General features: G+C 29.8%; 1 protein-coding gene across 1 annotated transcript; it reads left to right on the plus strand.

Moving 5' to 3' along the window:
• Positions 1–12,701: 12,701 nt before the first annotated feature.
• Positions 12,702–14,170, plus strand: LOC107495004 (protein RADIALIS-like 2). Its single transcript, XM_016116034.3, has 2 exons — positions 12,702–13,012; positions 13,927–14,170. The coding sequence occupies exon 1, from the start codon at positions 12,755–12,757 to the stop codon at positions 12,998–13,000; it is 246 nt and encodes an 81-aa protein (XP_015971520.1). The 5' UTR covers positions 12,702–12,754; the 3' UTR covers positions 13,001–13,012; positions 13,927–14,170.
• Positions 14,171–15,689: the final 1,519 nt, after the last annotated feature.

A 15,689-nucleotide genomic window follows, 5' to 3' on the forward strand; every position in this document is an offset into this window, starting at 1 on the left:
GAATTACAAGAGATTTTGTTCATACTTGAGCCTAATGTGTATTGTGACACAAAAGGGACATCAAATCCAAGATAAATATTCCTAGAAACACTAGAGTTTCCAACAAATTTACTGGCGAAATTTTCACCCCATGCTATCTACAGATATTGTGTGCCTTTAATTTAAAATGGTGTTTGTAACTTGTTAACAAAGGATTTTGAAAATCTGTTACTATTTACTGATAGACTGTTCATCTCATTACCAACTTACGACCCATCTAAAATACCGAAATAAGAAATTAAAAATTTCCACAACAACGACTAAAGGAAAAAAACTTATTGAGGTTGATTGCATGAATTATAGGTCATTATTGAGTTCTATTATTAATTTCACACAATATTAAAACGGAAACTGAATTACCTTTTTTTAAGAAGAACTATAGTTTCTTTATTGTACACATCAAGATATCAATAATACTCTCTCTTATAACCCAAAAAGATACTCTTTTCTCTTACACATAGGAAAACATTCAAAAAAAGAAAATCCTCTAATGCTCTCTCTGCATAGCAACATCAAATTAGAAAATGTTCATGCATGAACCTAAAAACCAAATAGGTCAAGTACACCCACTACAACAAAAATTATTTTTAGTGATACATTTTTAATAACAATAACATAATAGTCACTATATATTATTTAACTTATATTTTTATAATTATTATATATTAGTTATTATTATTATTATATATTATAATGACAATTATATATTTTTTTGTCATCACTAAAAAAGTCTTTACTGATTATATAATTGTCGCTAAAATTTTTTAGCGATAAAGCATAAAATGGCTAATGTATAATTGTCGGTAAATACATTAGTAATAACTATTGTTATTGTCGGTAAAATTAAAATAAATAGCCACTAAAAATTATAATTTTTCGAGTATCGAAACAAAACAAAACAACCCCAACCACCAAGTTGGGTCAGCTATGCCCTGCCACTCGACCTGACTTGAAGAACATGTAAAAAAACTCTCAACTCTCGAAAATATAATCCCGCAAGTTGAGCAGAATTTAACCTCCCACAAGGAGTAACAACCCTCCTACTAAACGACCTGCAACGTACAGAACCTCACACTCTTAAACGGCCATCTACCATAGTGCATCTATAATTCTATATATAAATACCCACTCTACTCAGGTAATTTTCAAATAAGTTAATTTCACTCTGCTCATTTATCTGCTGACTTTTTTTTATCATTGTTTCACACAAGGTTCTGAAAATCGGTTCGGACCGGTCGATCGAACTTGTTGAACCGTGAAAAAAGACGGTTCGAACAAACAGCAAAATCACAAATTCCAAAAATTGGAGTTGAGCCGTTGAATTGGCCGGGAACCGATCAGTCGAATCGAACCGTGACCGGCCGGTTTTTTGAATGCGCGTTCAAACACTGTCATTTCAAACTCTCTCGGTAACTCCATATGTCCAGAATCTCAGATTCAGCCTCCAGTTTGCCCTAACCCCTAACTCCATCCTCCCAATCTCATCGTCCCTCACCTCCGTCCCTCACCTCCATTCAGCACTTCAGCCACCGCCTTGTGCCGCTGTCGTCGCAACAGGGCTCACTCCCTTTTCCTCCATCGCGCAGCAGCCATTGTAAGTTTCCTCCCCTTCCATCGCATAGCCACCCTGGGAAACGTTGAAGCCTCCGTCGCGCAGCCACGCTGCCATTGTCCCTATCTCTGTTGGTCACTCGATTCAAAGGTGCTCCACCACTGCTCCTTGTCTTGGTCACTCAGTGTCTCTATCAGTCTGTCTCCCTCTTTCATGCTCTGTTGAAGGCGTCTTCGAGCTTCCAAGTAATTTTTTGAACTGTGAACTGAAGGCGTCTTGGTCACTCTGCTCCTTGTCTCTGTCCCTCGTTACAATGATTGTTTGATTGAATAATTGTTGCATGTCTCTGTCTCCTTAATGAGTATGATTTAATAATTGTTTGAATCTATGAAGCTCTGCGAACTGAAATCTGATATACTGATAATCTGATATAGTGATATGAACTGTGAAGTGTGAAGGTTGTGAAGCTCTGTGAAGTGTGAAGGCCGAGCTTCCACTGCTGTCTCGCCGAGGTTCTACCACTTTTCAAGCTCTGTTCTCCCGCGCTCCAGCCCCTGTCTTTCTGTTCGAGCTGCTTAGCCCTCTGTTTCGACCTCTCCTCGCGTGTTAGAGCCATCGATCAACCACCATTCTATTTCTGTTCAACCATCTCCGTTGCATTTCAAAGCTCCAGCTCCCTTTCCCTGTTCTATTTGAATTTCAGAACATGCTCCAACCTAAGGTAATTTATTTTCCTTTACTTGTTCTTTTTTGTATTAATTATTCAGTTATTATTTTATTTAATTGTTGTTTTTAATGATTAATATGTTGTTCAAGTTCTTATTTTCTTGTTGGTTTGCTGTATTTTAAAGCTTTAGTTGTTCTTGTTATTTTGATTTTTAATTCTAATTGGTCTTTATTAACTTGTTAATTTGATAAATTAATGTTTTAGTGTTGTTCTTAACTTTTAAATTTTAGATTGTTAAGTTGTTATGTTGTTCTTGACCTTTTGATAATTTGTTAATTTTATAAATTGTTAAGTATATAAATTGTTCATGACGTTGATCTTAATTAATTGTTCTTGTTATTAGAAAGAGAATGGAATTGAGGTATATCAATTTACGGGTAGCTATAAATTGAAAAGAGAACACTCACTGGGCAAAGCTCCTTTGTTACTTCATTAAATATTTTTTTGGGTTTCTGATGCAATACTTGAGATTAAGAATTGAATAGAAGATGAGCAATATTGACTTTCTTTTCGTTTGTTTGTTTGAATATGAATTCAAGATTCTGTAAAATTGACTTTTACTAGAAATTCTACAACTTGCTCAATATGTTTCAGTTCCTCTCAGGCTGAGCCAACATACTGTGCATGACAGATTCAGGTTATGATATAAATATGGAATAGATGGAATGGTCTCAAATGGTTGATTGGTGCTCATCAGTGGCCTCAATACACCATCTCTCTAATTCATCCAATCCTATCTTTACATACTCTTTATTGCTGAATGAACAACACTCATGACACACAGAAGACTGGCAGTGATCAAATTAAATACATCAAAATGTTAGTATTCTCTATGCAGCAATTTGACATGTAATATGAAGATGGTGAATAATTGAAATGTTTGGGATTGATTATTTTTTTTTTTTGTTATTTGATTTTTGTGTTTGTATTTGGATGAGATTATAATATTGTGATTGGTGTCATACTTTTAATTTGGATAATATTTTAAAGATTATTAGTCTATAATTATATTTTTGTGTGTTTATTTATATTTTATTTATTATTTTTTATAAAACAGTTTTTTCGGTTCAATTACGATCGAACCAGTTAAATTTATAAACCAATAAACTAATAATTAAAACCGTTTGATGATCGGTTAAACTTTCACACACTCGACCTGTAAGGGGAGTAAAAGTTCAAGATCACAACAAGAAGAAGAAAATGATAGTAAATACACGCACATTATCTCCCACTTTTACTCACCTTCCCACCTAGACTCATATTCACCTAAAGAGTAAGACTCCCAAATCCTACCGTTAAAAACATCCATCTATCACCATGTCTCTTTGGCATATTACCATCAAGACAATATGATGTTTTGATTAACCATAAAACACTAACTTTTATATTTTATTTGATAATAAATTAAAATAAATTATAAAAATTTAATTTATTCTCATTTTTTCATTCAAAAAATTTAGAAAGAAAAATATATATAATAATAAAAAATATAATTATGAAAAATAAAAAATAAATTGTATTCTTTGTTATTGTCTCTAAGTCTTTTCTGTCACGATAGACACAAAATATACTAATTCAGTATCTTTGGATATAATATTCTTGTCTATATTTTATCTGTCAAACACGATTTTGTAATTCTATATCTCTATTTCAGTGTCCCGTGTCTGTAAAATTACGCACCATTAGTTATGCTAACTCACACTAAAGTAATTAACAATGTCCCATGTCTATAAATAAACACAGCATTAGTTACACTAACTCACTAAAGTCATCAACAGACTTTTGCTATTTCTCTCCAATTCTCAACAGATTTTGCCCGTTGAATTTGACATCAGAGTATCAGACTGCCTTGTAAATTACTCTCAACCATTGTCCTAAGTAAGACACTTTGCATACGAATCAGATCGGATATGTCCCAAATTTTGATATGATCTATACTAAACTCATCGGATCGAAAATAATATTCGCATTTTTTATGCTCAAATCATATCCGATCCGATCTGTAAATTTACATATAAGATTTCGGATATATCTGATTAAAAAATATAAAATATTCTTAAAATTTCAAAAATTAAGAATAAACAAAACAAGTTCAAATACAACCAACCAAAAAGTAAGAAAAAAATTCTAAAAATTAAGAAAAACATAAAAAATTCAATCAGAACGATGCCAAAAATTAAGAAAATAATCAAATAAATTCTCTTTTTCCAAACCAACAAGTAGAGCCATAATTCAAACTATAGTATAGAAGGTTAAAGAAGTAAAATTTTCTAATAGTACCAAAGAAATTTAATCTAATCTAACAGTTTGTAAATTTAAAAGAAAAAAATTTAATCAATTCTAGAACTTAAACGAAAGAAAAAAAAAAAGTAAAAGCCAAATGAAGAAGAAGTAGCAGAAGCAGAAACCAAAAGAAGAATCAGTTGTAGAAGCAGAAGCCAAAAGAAGCAATCGAAGCAAAAGCAGAATCTAGAAAAATAAGAGCAAAAGAAAATTGGAACAGAAGAAGCAGCCGAAGCAGAAGCAGAATCCAGAATCCAAAATAGTGACAATATAATGAATCTCGAAGAACATTGGAACAGAAGTGGCGGATAGAGGTAAGGAGGAGATTGGCGAGCAATAGGAAGCGAGGAGCGCGACCGAGGGACGTCAGCGGCGAGCAATCTAGCCTACGGCGTGGTGGTGCAGAGCATGCAATGGACAAGGATGATGGTGATGTTCAATGACGGTGAGTTGGAGAGGGAATGAGATGAGATTCTGATTGAGGCAGTTTGACGTCGAAATGAAGAAAGAATCTGGGGTTTGTTTGCTAGGTTATATTTTTATTATTTGTTTATTTGTTACAGATATGCGGATTTATTGATCGAATTGTAGGTATCTATTTCAAATCCGCTATCCGATCCAATTCGATGACTATACGGATCGAATCTTATCCGCAATTTTCAAATCGAATCTGGATAAATCACTGCAGACCTACAGATCAAGTTCAATCAATGATCACCCCTAGTCCTAGGAGCATTTCAAGAGCAGCTCATCAGCTTTGGACCATCCTAACGTCAGGTTCAACCTTTTTGTCAGTTTGAGTAAAATACCTTTTAAAACAAAAAATAATGATAATTTATAGTTAAGTGCTTTCATTTACATTCATCACAACTAAAAATTAGTATATTAATTACCAACAGATTTAGAGACAGATTTTAGTTGTCGAGATTATCAACAAATTTTATGATGGATTTTTTTGTCAATAACGAAGGAGATAAATTTATGTTATGTTTACCGATGAAAAAGAAGAGAAGTACTAGGGGGCCAGCTAGCAACTTTTGTGTTTTGTAATCATTAATTGGTCATCAATAGTATTTTTAATGATGTGAAATTACATCTAATGGTGAGAGATTAATCACTTTTCTTTTGATGATTAAGTGATAGCCACAAAACACAACAGTTGCTGGCCCTTAGACTTTTTCGAAAAAAGAAAGGCAAATAATCCATTTTTCTTTGCCGTAAAGAGGCTTAATAATTACAAAATAAATAACCAATAATATATATAAGCTACACAAGAAAAGACCATTTTTCCTGTTATTAACCAAGATAGTTTTTTACGTGTATTTACAATAAGAAAGTTAGAAAACTAGCTATAAAACCTTAAAAGCATCTCAGAAAAGTGAGGCTTTTGCCTTTCTAATAATTAAAAAGAATAACAATCTCTGTCGTTAAAGTGTAAAGATTTTCAAGAAAGTATGAATGATGTACTGATGTACATATATGGTCAACATAATAGAAAAAATATGGAGCATTTTGGCCTATACTTTGGAATATACTACTTTGCTATATCCACATTATTGGCCTACTTGGTGGATATTGGAAAAATTAGTTCCATAGAAGTTGAGATATATAATCAAGTTGCTACCACACTATATATGCTTTATACTTATAGGTTGTTACGTTACTCGTTGAACGTGTGGCACACATACGAACAGCAGCTTCTGGATTTTGTGATACAAACTCTTCAAGTAGGCCTCTTATATTATTTATATAAGTTATTCCTAATAATTAATTAATCATTTCTATTCTTATCTGAAATTTCAAAAGTTTATATTTTTCAATTACGTTTTTTGTAAATTTAAAAAGTATTTTTCAATTAGATCATTGTAAATTAAAATTTTGGAATGAAGTCCACATATTGTTCAAAATTATTTTGTAAAATATATGTACGTACATGGATTTGCCATTTGGCCAGTATAATGGTTTAATTACAAACTATTTAATTTTAATGAAAAGGGGGTCTAGTTAAAAAATATTTAAAGTATAAGAACTTGATTAAATAACCATTTATGATATAGAAAATTAATTACATTTTTTTACAATATAAAAATCTATCATAAAAAATTGAGGAAAATATACAAACTACTGGAACAATTTAACCTAGCTTTTTGTTATATAAATTGTATAAAAGAGATGCTCTACCGAAACAAATTAAAAAATAAAAATAAAAGTCAATCCTAACACACGTTTTATAAGAAGGTTCGTAAATAGTAATTATAAGAGCAGTGATAATGAGCCAACCAATAAATTATAACTCAAATGACACCATCTTTTCATATTTATTTATGAGGTTACGAATTTAAGTTTTTCTATTTTTAATAAAAAAGATGATGACGAGAATTTTCAGCTGCTAAATAGCCGGTGTACCCTACAATTATTCCTTGGCATTTACTAATTAACTTTTTTTTGCTAGACTAATTAACTTTGTTTTAAAATATAAGTAACTTTTTCATTTATAGAAAAAAGAAAGAAAAAGACCGTATATTAAATACTAGAAAATAATCACTAAATCAGTTAATACATATTTGGATATATTAATATATGTTATTTTATTCGTTTAAGAAAATAATTAACTATTAAGATAATCAGTCATTTCATAATAAAATAATCAATCCTGTCATAACAGAATAATAAAACGTTTTTAATTTACACATATGTATCCTTAACTATTCTATGATAATGCCTTATTTGTGATTGATTTTTATATTCATATAATATGGTCATGTATTCACATACGTCAATTTTTTTTTAAAAAATTATCTATGAATAGTAAAAATAATTACCATAATATATTTTCATATATTATACATGTTTTCCACATTTTTTCAGCAGTGATCAATCAACAACATAATCAAATTTTTTACAGTAAAATAATCAAATAGTATATAAAAAGAATAATCAAACATTTTCATAGCTTAATCAACTCTTTATAAATATCAAAAATCATTTATCATAGTATTTTTTATATTTTTATTCATATATTTATTATAAATCTAAAAACTAATCTGATTATATTATTTATAAAATCTTATTATAAATATGAATTGTCATGAAATCACTCATTCCAAAAGTTTAAACTGATAAGAGAAGGCAACATGAATAGTTATAACATATTATAAAACTACTCATCATAAAATAAAACTTAAGCTGATAAAAAGAAACAACATAAATGATTATATCTCAAACATGAATTAATTAACTTTGATTATTATACTATTTATAAAGTTTGGTAAATTAAACCTCAAAGTGGTATCTGAAGTTAATAGTTACCCAATTATGTCTTTAAACTTGTATTCTGGGACTCATAGTAATCCCTCGATCAGGCAGTTTCTGTCAGCTAAGTTCCATCAGAAAGCACACGTGGCATCGCTGACATGCTTGAGCTATCTGATGTAGAACAGAAAGGTTTTTTTGTGGCGATTTGGTCCTTGAATCATTTTGAAAAACTTTAATCCCTAAATTTGGTGAAATTCAGTAACATTTATCTTTTCTCTTCTCCCCTTCCTTACCACGATGTGCGCAATCACCAAAAACTTAGCCTCCACCTCAACCATCCATGCCGCCTCCGACGAATTTCTCACCCCCAAGTCCTGCATTAGTGTCGCCACCAAGATCATAGCCACCGTCGACATCAATCCCTCCTTCCCAAAATTCACCTTCTCCTTCGACTTTCATGTTTTCCCCAAGACCTGCGTCTCCTCCTCTCACAACACCTAGTGCTCAACCAGCTGCTTCAAATTTTACACATAGGTCATCATCTTCTCCCCACCACCCCCAAAGATCGGTTGGCACCACCTTCGACATCCATTCTCACTTCACCTCAAAATGAATCACAGACAGACAATTCAAATTTTATAGTTAGAGGAGGTGGTATAATGGAATTGGTACTATTGCAATAGTGGCTATCAGTGTAGTGGCTGGTTGTTTGGGATCATTGGAGTTGCAATTTGGTGCATGATGAAGAGGAAAAAGAAAGAGTGATTCACAATGGTGGTTATGTTCTTCGATTATGATAAACTAAAATTGAAATTTGCAGGAAAAGGTAGGCCAGTGTTAGAGTGGACAAATCGTGTTAAAATTGGAGCTGGTGTAGCTTGACGGATAGCTGGATTCTCCTCTGATGATGCACTCATACAGATGCCTAAAGCTTGAGTATGATTTCTTTGTTTTTGTTAATTCTCTGCTTCCAATTTCTTTGTTCTTGTTTATTTTCTTTTTCTTTTTCATGATATTCATTTATTAAGCTGTCAGTATAAGTATTAGGACAAATCTAGATTGTAGGTTACTTGCTTGAGAATGTTCTAGTCTGTTATAAGAAGAGACAGAGAGAGATTAGGAAAACTTTATGGTGTACAATACTTTAAACTTGTAAAGTTCCTGTGAAGATAGAGAGGACAAGGTTTGCAGAATAGCCGATGAGAAGCAAAGAGAAGAAAAGAGAAGGACTGTAGTTATTGAATCAAATTTAGGAATTAAGATTTTTTAAATTGATTTAGGGACCAAATTACCAAAAAAAAAATTTTCTCTTTCACATTAGATAGTCGTCGGGCTTGCCAATGTATCAGGACTGATGCCACGTGTCCTTTTTGATGGGGTCTAGCTGACGAAAACTGTCTGAGAGATTACTATGAGTCCTGAAATGCAAGTTCGAGAACATAATTGAATAAATATTAACTTTAAGAATAACTTTGAACCTCAAATACAGTTTTAGGGATCACTTTTTTTAGACTTGGCTCAAAGTTTAAGTATATTAAAAATATATAATAATGCTATATTTTAATATATATTTATATGCAACAGGTGATTCTTTGTTGTGTCTATATAATATAGTTATAAGTCATCTAATGTAATCCCTACTATACAAAACTTTACACTTAGGATGTAAATAAAACAGAGGTGGCAAATATATATAGTTGAAAAGGGTTTATATATTCAGGAGCCTTCTGAAGGAAAGCTAAACAAAAGCATTAAATAGAAAAGCGCATCACTCACCTAAGCAATAAACAAAAACTGGATAAGGTAAGAGTAAACTAAACATGAATATATACAAAAAGAGTTCCAAGGTTCCAAGTCAACCTTTAAGAAGGACAAAATATAATATAAATATATATATACAGTGGAAATATATAACTATGTACATGTGCATCTAAAACTAAAATAAAACTCAAAATGGGTAAAATTCTTTGTTTTAAGAAGTCCCAGTATATTTTAGCGAGATACCTCACGTTCTATATATGAAAACTACAAAATATATATGAGATGAGAACTGTAAAATTATTTAATAATTTTTAATTGTTATTTTTAGGTAAAGAAATTTTCATGTGATTAATCATGATTTGAAAACGGAGGAAGGAGTAAAAAAGAAACACTGAATCTGTGTGACTCTGTAGTGAGTAGGAAGCTAGCTATATAGCAGGGGTGGAATCTCATGCAACAAAAGGAGGGCAACGGTCTCTCAAATTTTAAAATTTTTTTATAAATTATATATAAATTTTAGTTTAATTTCTCCTTAAAAATTTATTTTATTTTTATTATAAAATTAATTTTTAATCTCTCTCTAAAATTCAACATAACTCTGCCCCTGCTATATATAGTGCTGGGACAATATAACGATAAAAGGGGGAATAAGATCTGCATGTTTTGAACGCGCAATATAATGATGAAAACGCGCGGGAATGTTTTGAACGACATATTTACATACATTCATTCATTATAGCATATAGTTGTGTACATATGTGATGCCTTCCATGCCTGAATGCTTTCTTTGAGAATTGAGATCTGCTTCGAGCCTTGGACCCACATGAATGAAACCACGCAAATTAAAAAATAGAATAAAAATAAAGTTAGGCCTTTTGCCAAACCTACCTAGTTGCTTCATATATATCACATACGTTGCTAGGATCTGAACCACAGCCCTAAATCGCTCTTTGATTAATAATGCTTATAGTTTTGTTCCATCCTAACTCATCACCATTTGCTCAACCACTTGATATCTGGAAATTTTTTTAGTTCAACAATTAAAGAAAAATGAATATTTTCTATGTAAAACTATGAATTAAGATGATGCATAATATTCGATTATTATGAATTTTAATAAATAGAAACAGAGATAAAATTAAATCTTTTTTCTTTTTAAATTTATACAAATGTGCTACAAATATAATGATATACTTTTTCTTCTCTTTCAAAAAATAAATCTAAACACTTTTCTTGTTTGTAAAAATTTCCTTGAACAAAATTTTTTTCTTTTGATATCTTTTCTCTTAATCTAAAAGGTTTGTATAACCAAAATTAAAATACTTATAAAAAATAATTATACTATAAAATAAGAGAAAATTAATCACTAGAGGATTATTAAAATCTAAATCTCCAAATGTTAAATGGAGACTGAAATGACAGAAATAGAAGGAGAATGATAGAGAAAAAAAGAAAAGAGAAAAGAATAAAGAAATAAAAGAGAAAAAAAAAGAGGCACGGACAAAATCATGAAAAAAAAGGAGATGAAGAAAAAAAAGGAGAGAAAAAGAAAAGAGAGTAACAAAAAGATGAAGACTACCACTGTCAAGATTGGGACGGCGCGACAGTCCTCCGTCGTGCCGGTAGCTTGGTTATTGAACCCGAGAAAGGTTTTTGGGAGAGAAAAGAGAGAAGCGAGAATAGTTTGTTTCAAAATTAACATTAATAATTAAATGTTTATTGTATCATTAGACATGATGAATTTTACAAGAGTAAAGCTAGGAATTAAAAGCATATCAGCCAAAACTCAGCCAAATATCTTTGGATAAATTCAAAATTTTTACGAGTTAATATATATGGATATTTTTTCTACTAAATATTAGAATGTTTCTTTTTTATATTAAATGGATGTTCTTTTATATATTTTTTTTAATTTTTTTAAATTTTGAATTTAAAAAATTTAAAATTAATTAATTATTAATATAAATTAATATAGTTTTGTTTAGTTTTTGGCTGATAAATTTTTGGTTCCTTATACTTTTCTTTATAATGATTATAGTGATTATAAAATTTTAATAATACTTTAAAAATAGAGTTAACATTAAGGTCACAATTTTTATTATTTGACAACTTTTCTTTTTTTTATCACATTTTTTATTTTTATGTTTTAAATTAAAAATATTATCAAATAATAAAAAAATATTTTTAAATAATATTAATTTCATAGACACTATAATCATCACAACTATAATGCACTTAATATATATTACACTATGTGATTACATAAATAATTTTTATTCATTATATTTGTTACGATCTAACTCTCGTATTGAATCTATAGTGGGTCTAAATTTGTGATTCTATATTGGATTTAAATTTGTGACTGACTTTAAAATGTTTCTCTTAAAAATATACTAATTCATAAAAGACGTCATTTGTATCATATTCATGTAAAATCTTACATTTATTCCGTATAGATCTATCTATATATTTTTAAGATTTAACCTCCAAACACAAACACATACAGTAAATAAAAATTTAACACATTCTCAAAGTATATATTATCTATTCCCAATTTTTATACATCTTAGACTATATTTACTTACTTGAATGTCGGAATCTACGACCCGATTTCTTAAATATATCAACCTGAATTTACGTTCCAATCCTAAAAGTTTAGGTTCCACAGTTACGAAATGTAATCTAAATTTACGTTCGGAATAATACTTATTTGAGTGGCTGTTGATTGAAGTGAGTGCTTCAGGCATGCATGAAATAGAAAAAAAGCATTATGACCGTTAAATTTTCGCATTGCAGTAATGTAATTGCTTGCAATTGTAACTTAATACCTGTATACTGCTCAATTGTTGATGATGGAGCTTATTTCTATTCATCAATATGTTTGTTTAACTGTAGTTAGATACGGATTCTCCCATATTGCTTCTCAAATTCTTGGTCCTGCTCTTTATACTATAATCTGTGGTTCCTGAGCCGACAAATCATTGAAATTCTACTTCATTTGGCAACTAGCTTGCACACTACTACATTTCTTCTTATTATAAATAGGATGAGCACACATTGCTATTCCTCTGTGCAAACATTAGCTTTTTCTTAAACCTTCTTATTAATTCATACACAACACAAATTAAAGGAATATAATGGCATCGAGTTCAATGTCATCTTCAGGGTCATGGAGTGCTAAGGACAATAAGGCCTTTGAGAGGGCATTGGCGGTTTATGATAAGGACACTCCTGACCGTTGGTACAATGTTGCTCGCGCCGTCGGCGGAAAAACTCCCGACGAAGTTAAGCGCCATTACGAACTTCTCCTCCGAGATGTTAAGTCTATTGAATCAGGGCAAGTGCCATTTCCAAAATACAAGAAAAGTGGAGGTTCAAACTAAGAGAAAGAACAGGTTTTTTTATCCTATCTATCATTTTTTTTTTCAGTAAATTTTATGATTTTGATAAAACAAATTAGTATAAATGTTTAACAAAAAATATTTTTTGCACATAAAATTTAGTTAAAATTTTAATTATACCTGTATCACACTTAAAAGAACCATGTACAAATAACAAAATAATGGTACAATAATTACATATTAAATATTATCAGTGATATTTTGATTTATTTTTTGTTTTTAAATACATGTTTTATTGCATTGATACTCAAAAAGATTTTAAGTAAAAAAAAATTGGTCTGTGCAAGAGCGGCACCAAATATAATGGTAGTAATATATGAAAATACGGTTAAGGCGGTTAGTTCGAATAGCAAACTTTTTTACCTGCTGAATAAAATATTAAGGGTAAACTATCAAAATAATATTCAAAAATTTGTATTAATTTTTTTGTGCATCTTTTAATATTTATTCAAATATTGCTACAAAAATCTTAATCTAGTAAATAAGTCATTTGCTAAATATAAAAATTTTTTGTTATAAAAAATATAATATTTATTAATTTTTTTGGACATATTTTTAAATTATTCAGGAGTTATTTTGTCGATAATATTTTTTGGAGACTTTTTGTCCGTGATTGAATCTTTCCAATATTAAATTGATATTTAATCCAAGTATTAACTTATGCTAAAAAGTTATAAAAAAAGTATTATATATACACTAAGATTGGTGTAAAAATTTCTAGACATCTAATCTAAAATTACTAATCAAATTGTGATTTCTATGCACTTGTACACTTGTATATGAACTCATTTCACCTTTATCTTTAGATTCAAATATATTTTGTTTGTGCAAACATACAATGTATTCTGTAGATTTTTTTATTTGCTTTTCCCCGAACTTATATTACTATCTCTTTCTTTCACTTGCAGGCATTGGCAAATTAAGAATTTGTGATTTTCACTACAAATTAAAGCAGCATTTTTTCGTCTATAGGATCGTAGTAGCAGTAACACTTTGTGTAAATTATTTGTCAGTGCTATAGCACTGTACTATATAAATATATTAATCATCATAAGAATCATGTACTATGATTCCATGTTGTAATTTATTTATTCCAATCAAGCTGCTAAGGTGAACCAAAGAATTTAGTCCCTATCACTAATAAATTAACGTTCTAACTTTTGTTAGAATATTTTGTTGTGGACTATTAATGGTTGACTTTGTTTATGTTGAATTAAATGTTTAAATTTAATATTTCTGTAAGTTTATGAAGTGATTGAGTGGTATATTTTGGATTTTAAATACTACTACTTATTATTGAAGAACTTTAGGATTCATAATTAATGTATATGATAAGACAGATAATAGTGTAAGATTCTTATATTTTAAGTTTTTAATTACTAAAACTTAATCACTCTATATATATGTTATATAATAAAAAGATTCACACATTCATTTAATTCTCTTGACGGCTAATGAATTTATCATGTATTAAAGAAATTAGATAAAATATTTTTGATTGTCAAATTGTACTCTCACCAAATTAAAATAATATTTTTCAACTACTTGGCTCATAGAACAATCATCATGAACTTCCAGAAGTATACGCCATACGTATTTCAGAGGACAAAATAAATACTTCAACGATTTACGAGACAAATCAACATAGTTAGTTTTGACTAAAGATCTATATTTCATAATATGATGAAATGTGGAAGCATTATTTAGTAACTATTAGTTTATATTTTTAAGTGTTAGAATATTCAGTTTAATTTTATATATTTTGATTTAATTTAATTAGTAGTTAGCAGAATTTTTTAAGATAAATGGTTTTATTTTAAATTAAAATAAAATGTTTGGTCTAATAATAAGGACTACACGTAACAACCAAAAATGGAAAAGATCTAACTAAAGAAATTCAAAGACAATTAAGATAGAGAGAGTGAAATTTTGGTTAAAGTAAGTTTACTTGAAGATTTTATCCTTATGGTAGTCAATATATAACGGCACAAATGAGGTTCAAACTTCAAATCATATAAAATTTATATCAACACCATTATTACGCAAGAAGCTTTCAAGAGGTATAGGTTCCACATTTTTTCTGGATTGCTTACTTCTGAGAATAAGGCTAAAGAGGTAAAACAATCTAAGCGCGCATAATTAACTCTGTAAATCTCTAATCTGACCAATTTTTTTGTGTAAACAAGAAAGAAACAAAGAGGTTTCTTATGGTTTTGGTCCCACCGTTGTGGAATCAGTTTTGTTCTTTTGGAAGTGGACTGTTCTGTTTCGAAAACTGGTTCGGCAGTTTTCCTTTCAAAAATCATTATACTCTCTAGAGTTTGGATATTTCTCGGATTTAGGCATCCGTAAAAAGTCTCAGATTATTCAACTTTTAGAAATAACAAAATATATTTTTATAATGAATTACATATAATTAATAATATAAAAAAGATAATAGTAGTAGATATTGAAGTTTAAATAATAAGAAAGAAAACAATATGACAAACGTGTATTTGATTGAAAGTGTCAATAATGAATTTAGGCTTCTTGAGCCAAGACACACCCCCTTTTGTTTCTCTAATGTTTTCTTTGAACATACACGACCCTTATCCTTAGCAATCGCTTCACCCCGTGAATAATGTACATAACATTAGCGTCATCATTGAATTGGTCTTTACACTCATTGACC

This window comes from Arachis duranensis, chromosome 6 (genome assembly GCF_000817695.3).
Source record: "Arachis duranensis cultivar V14167 chromosome 6, aradu.V14167.gnm2.J7QH, whole genome shotgun sequence".
Taxonomy (NCBI): domain Eukaryota; kingdom Viridiplantae; phylum Streptophyta; class Magnoliopsida; order Fabales; family Fabaceae; genus Arachis; species Arachis duranensis.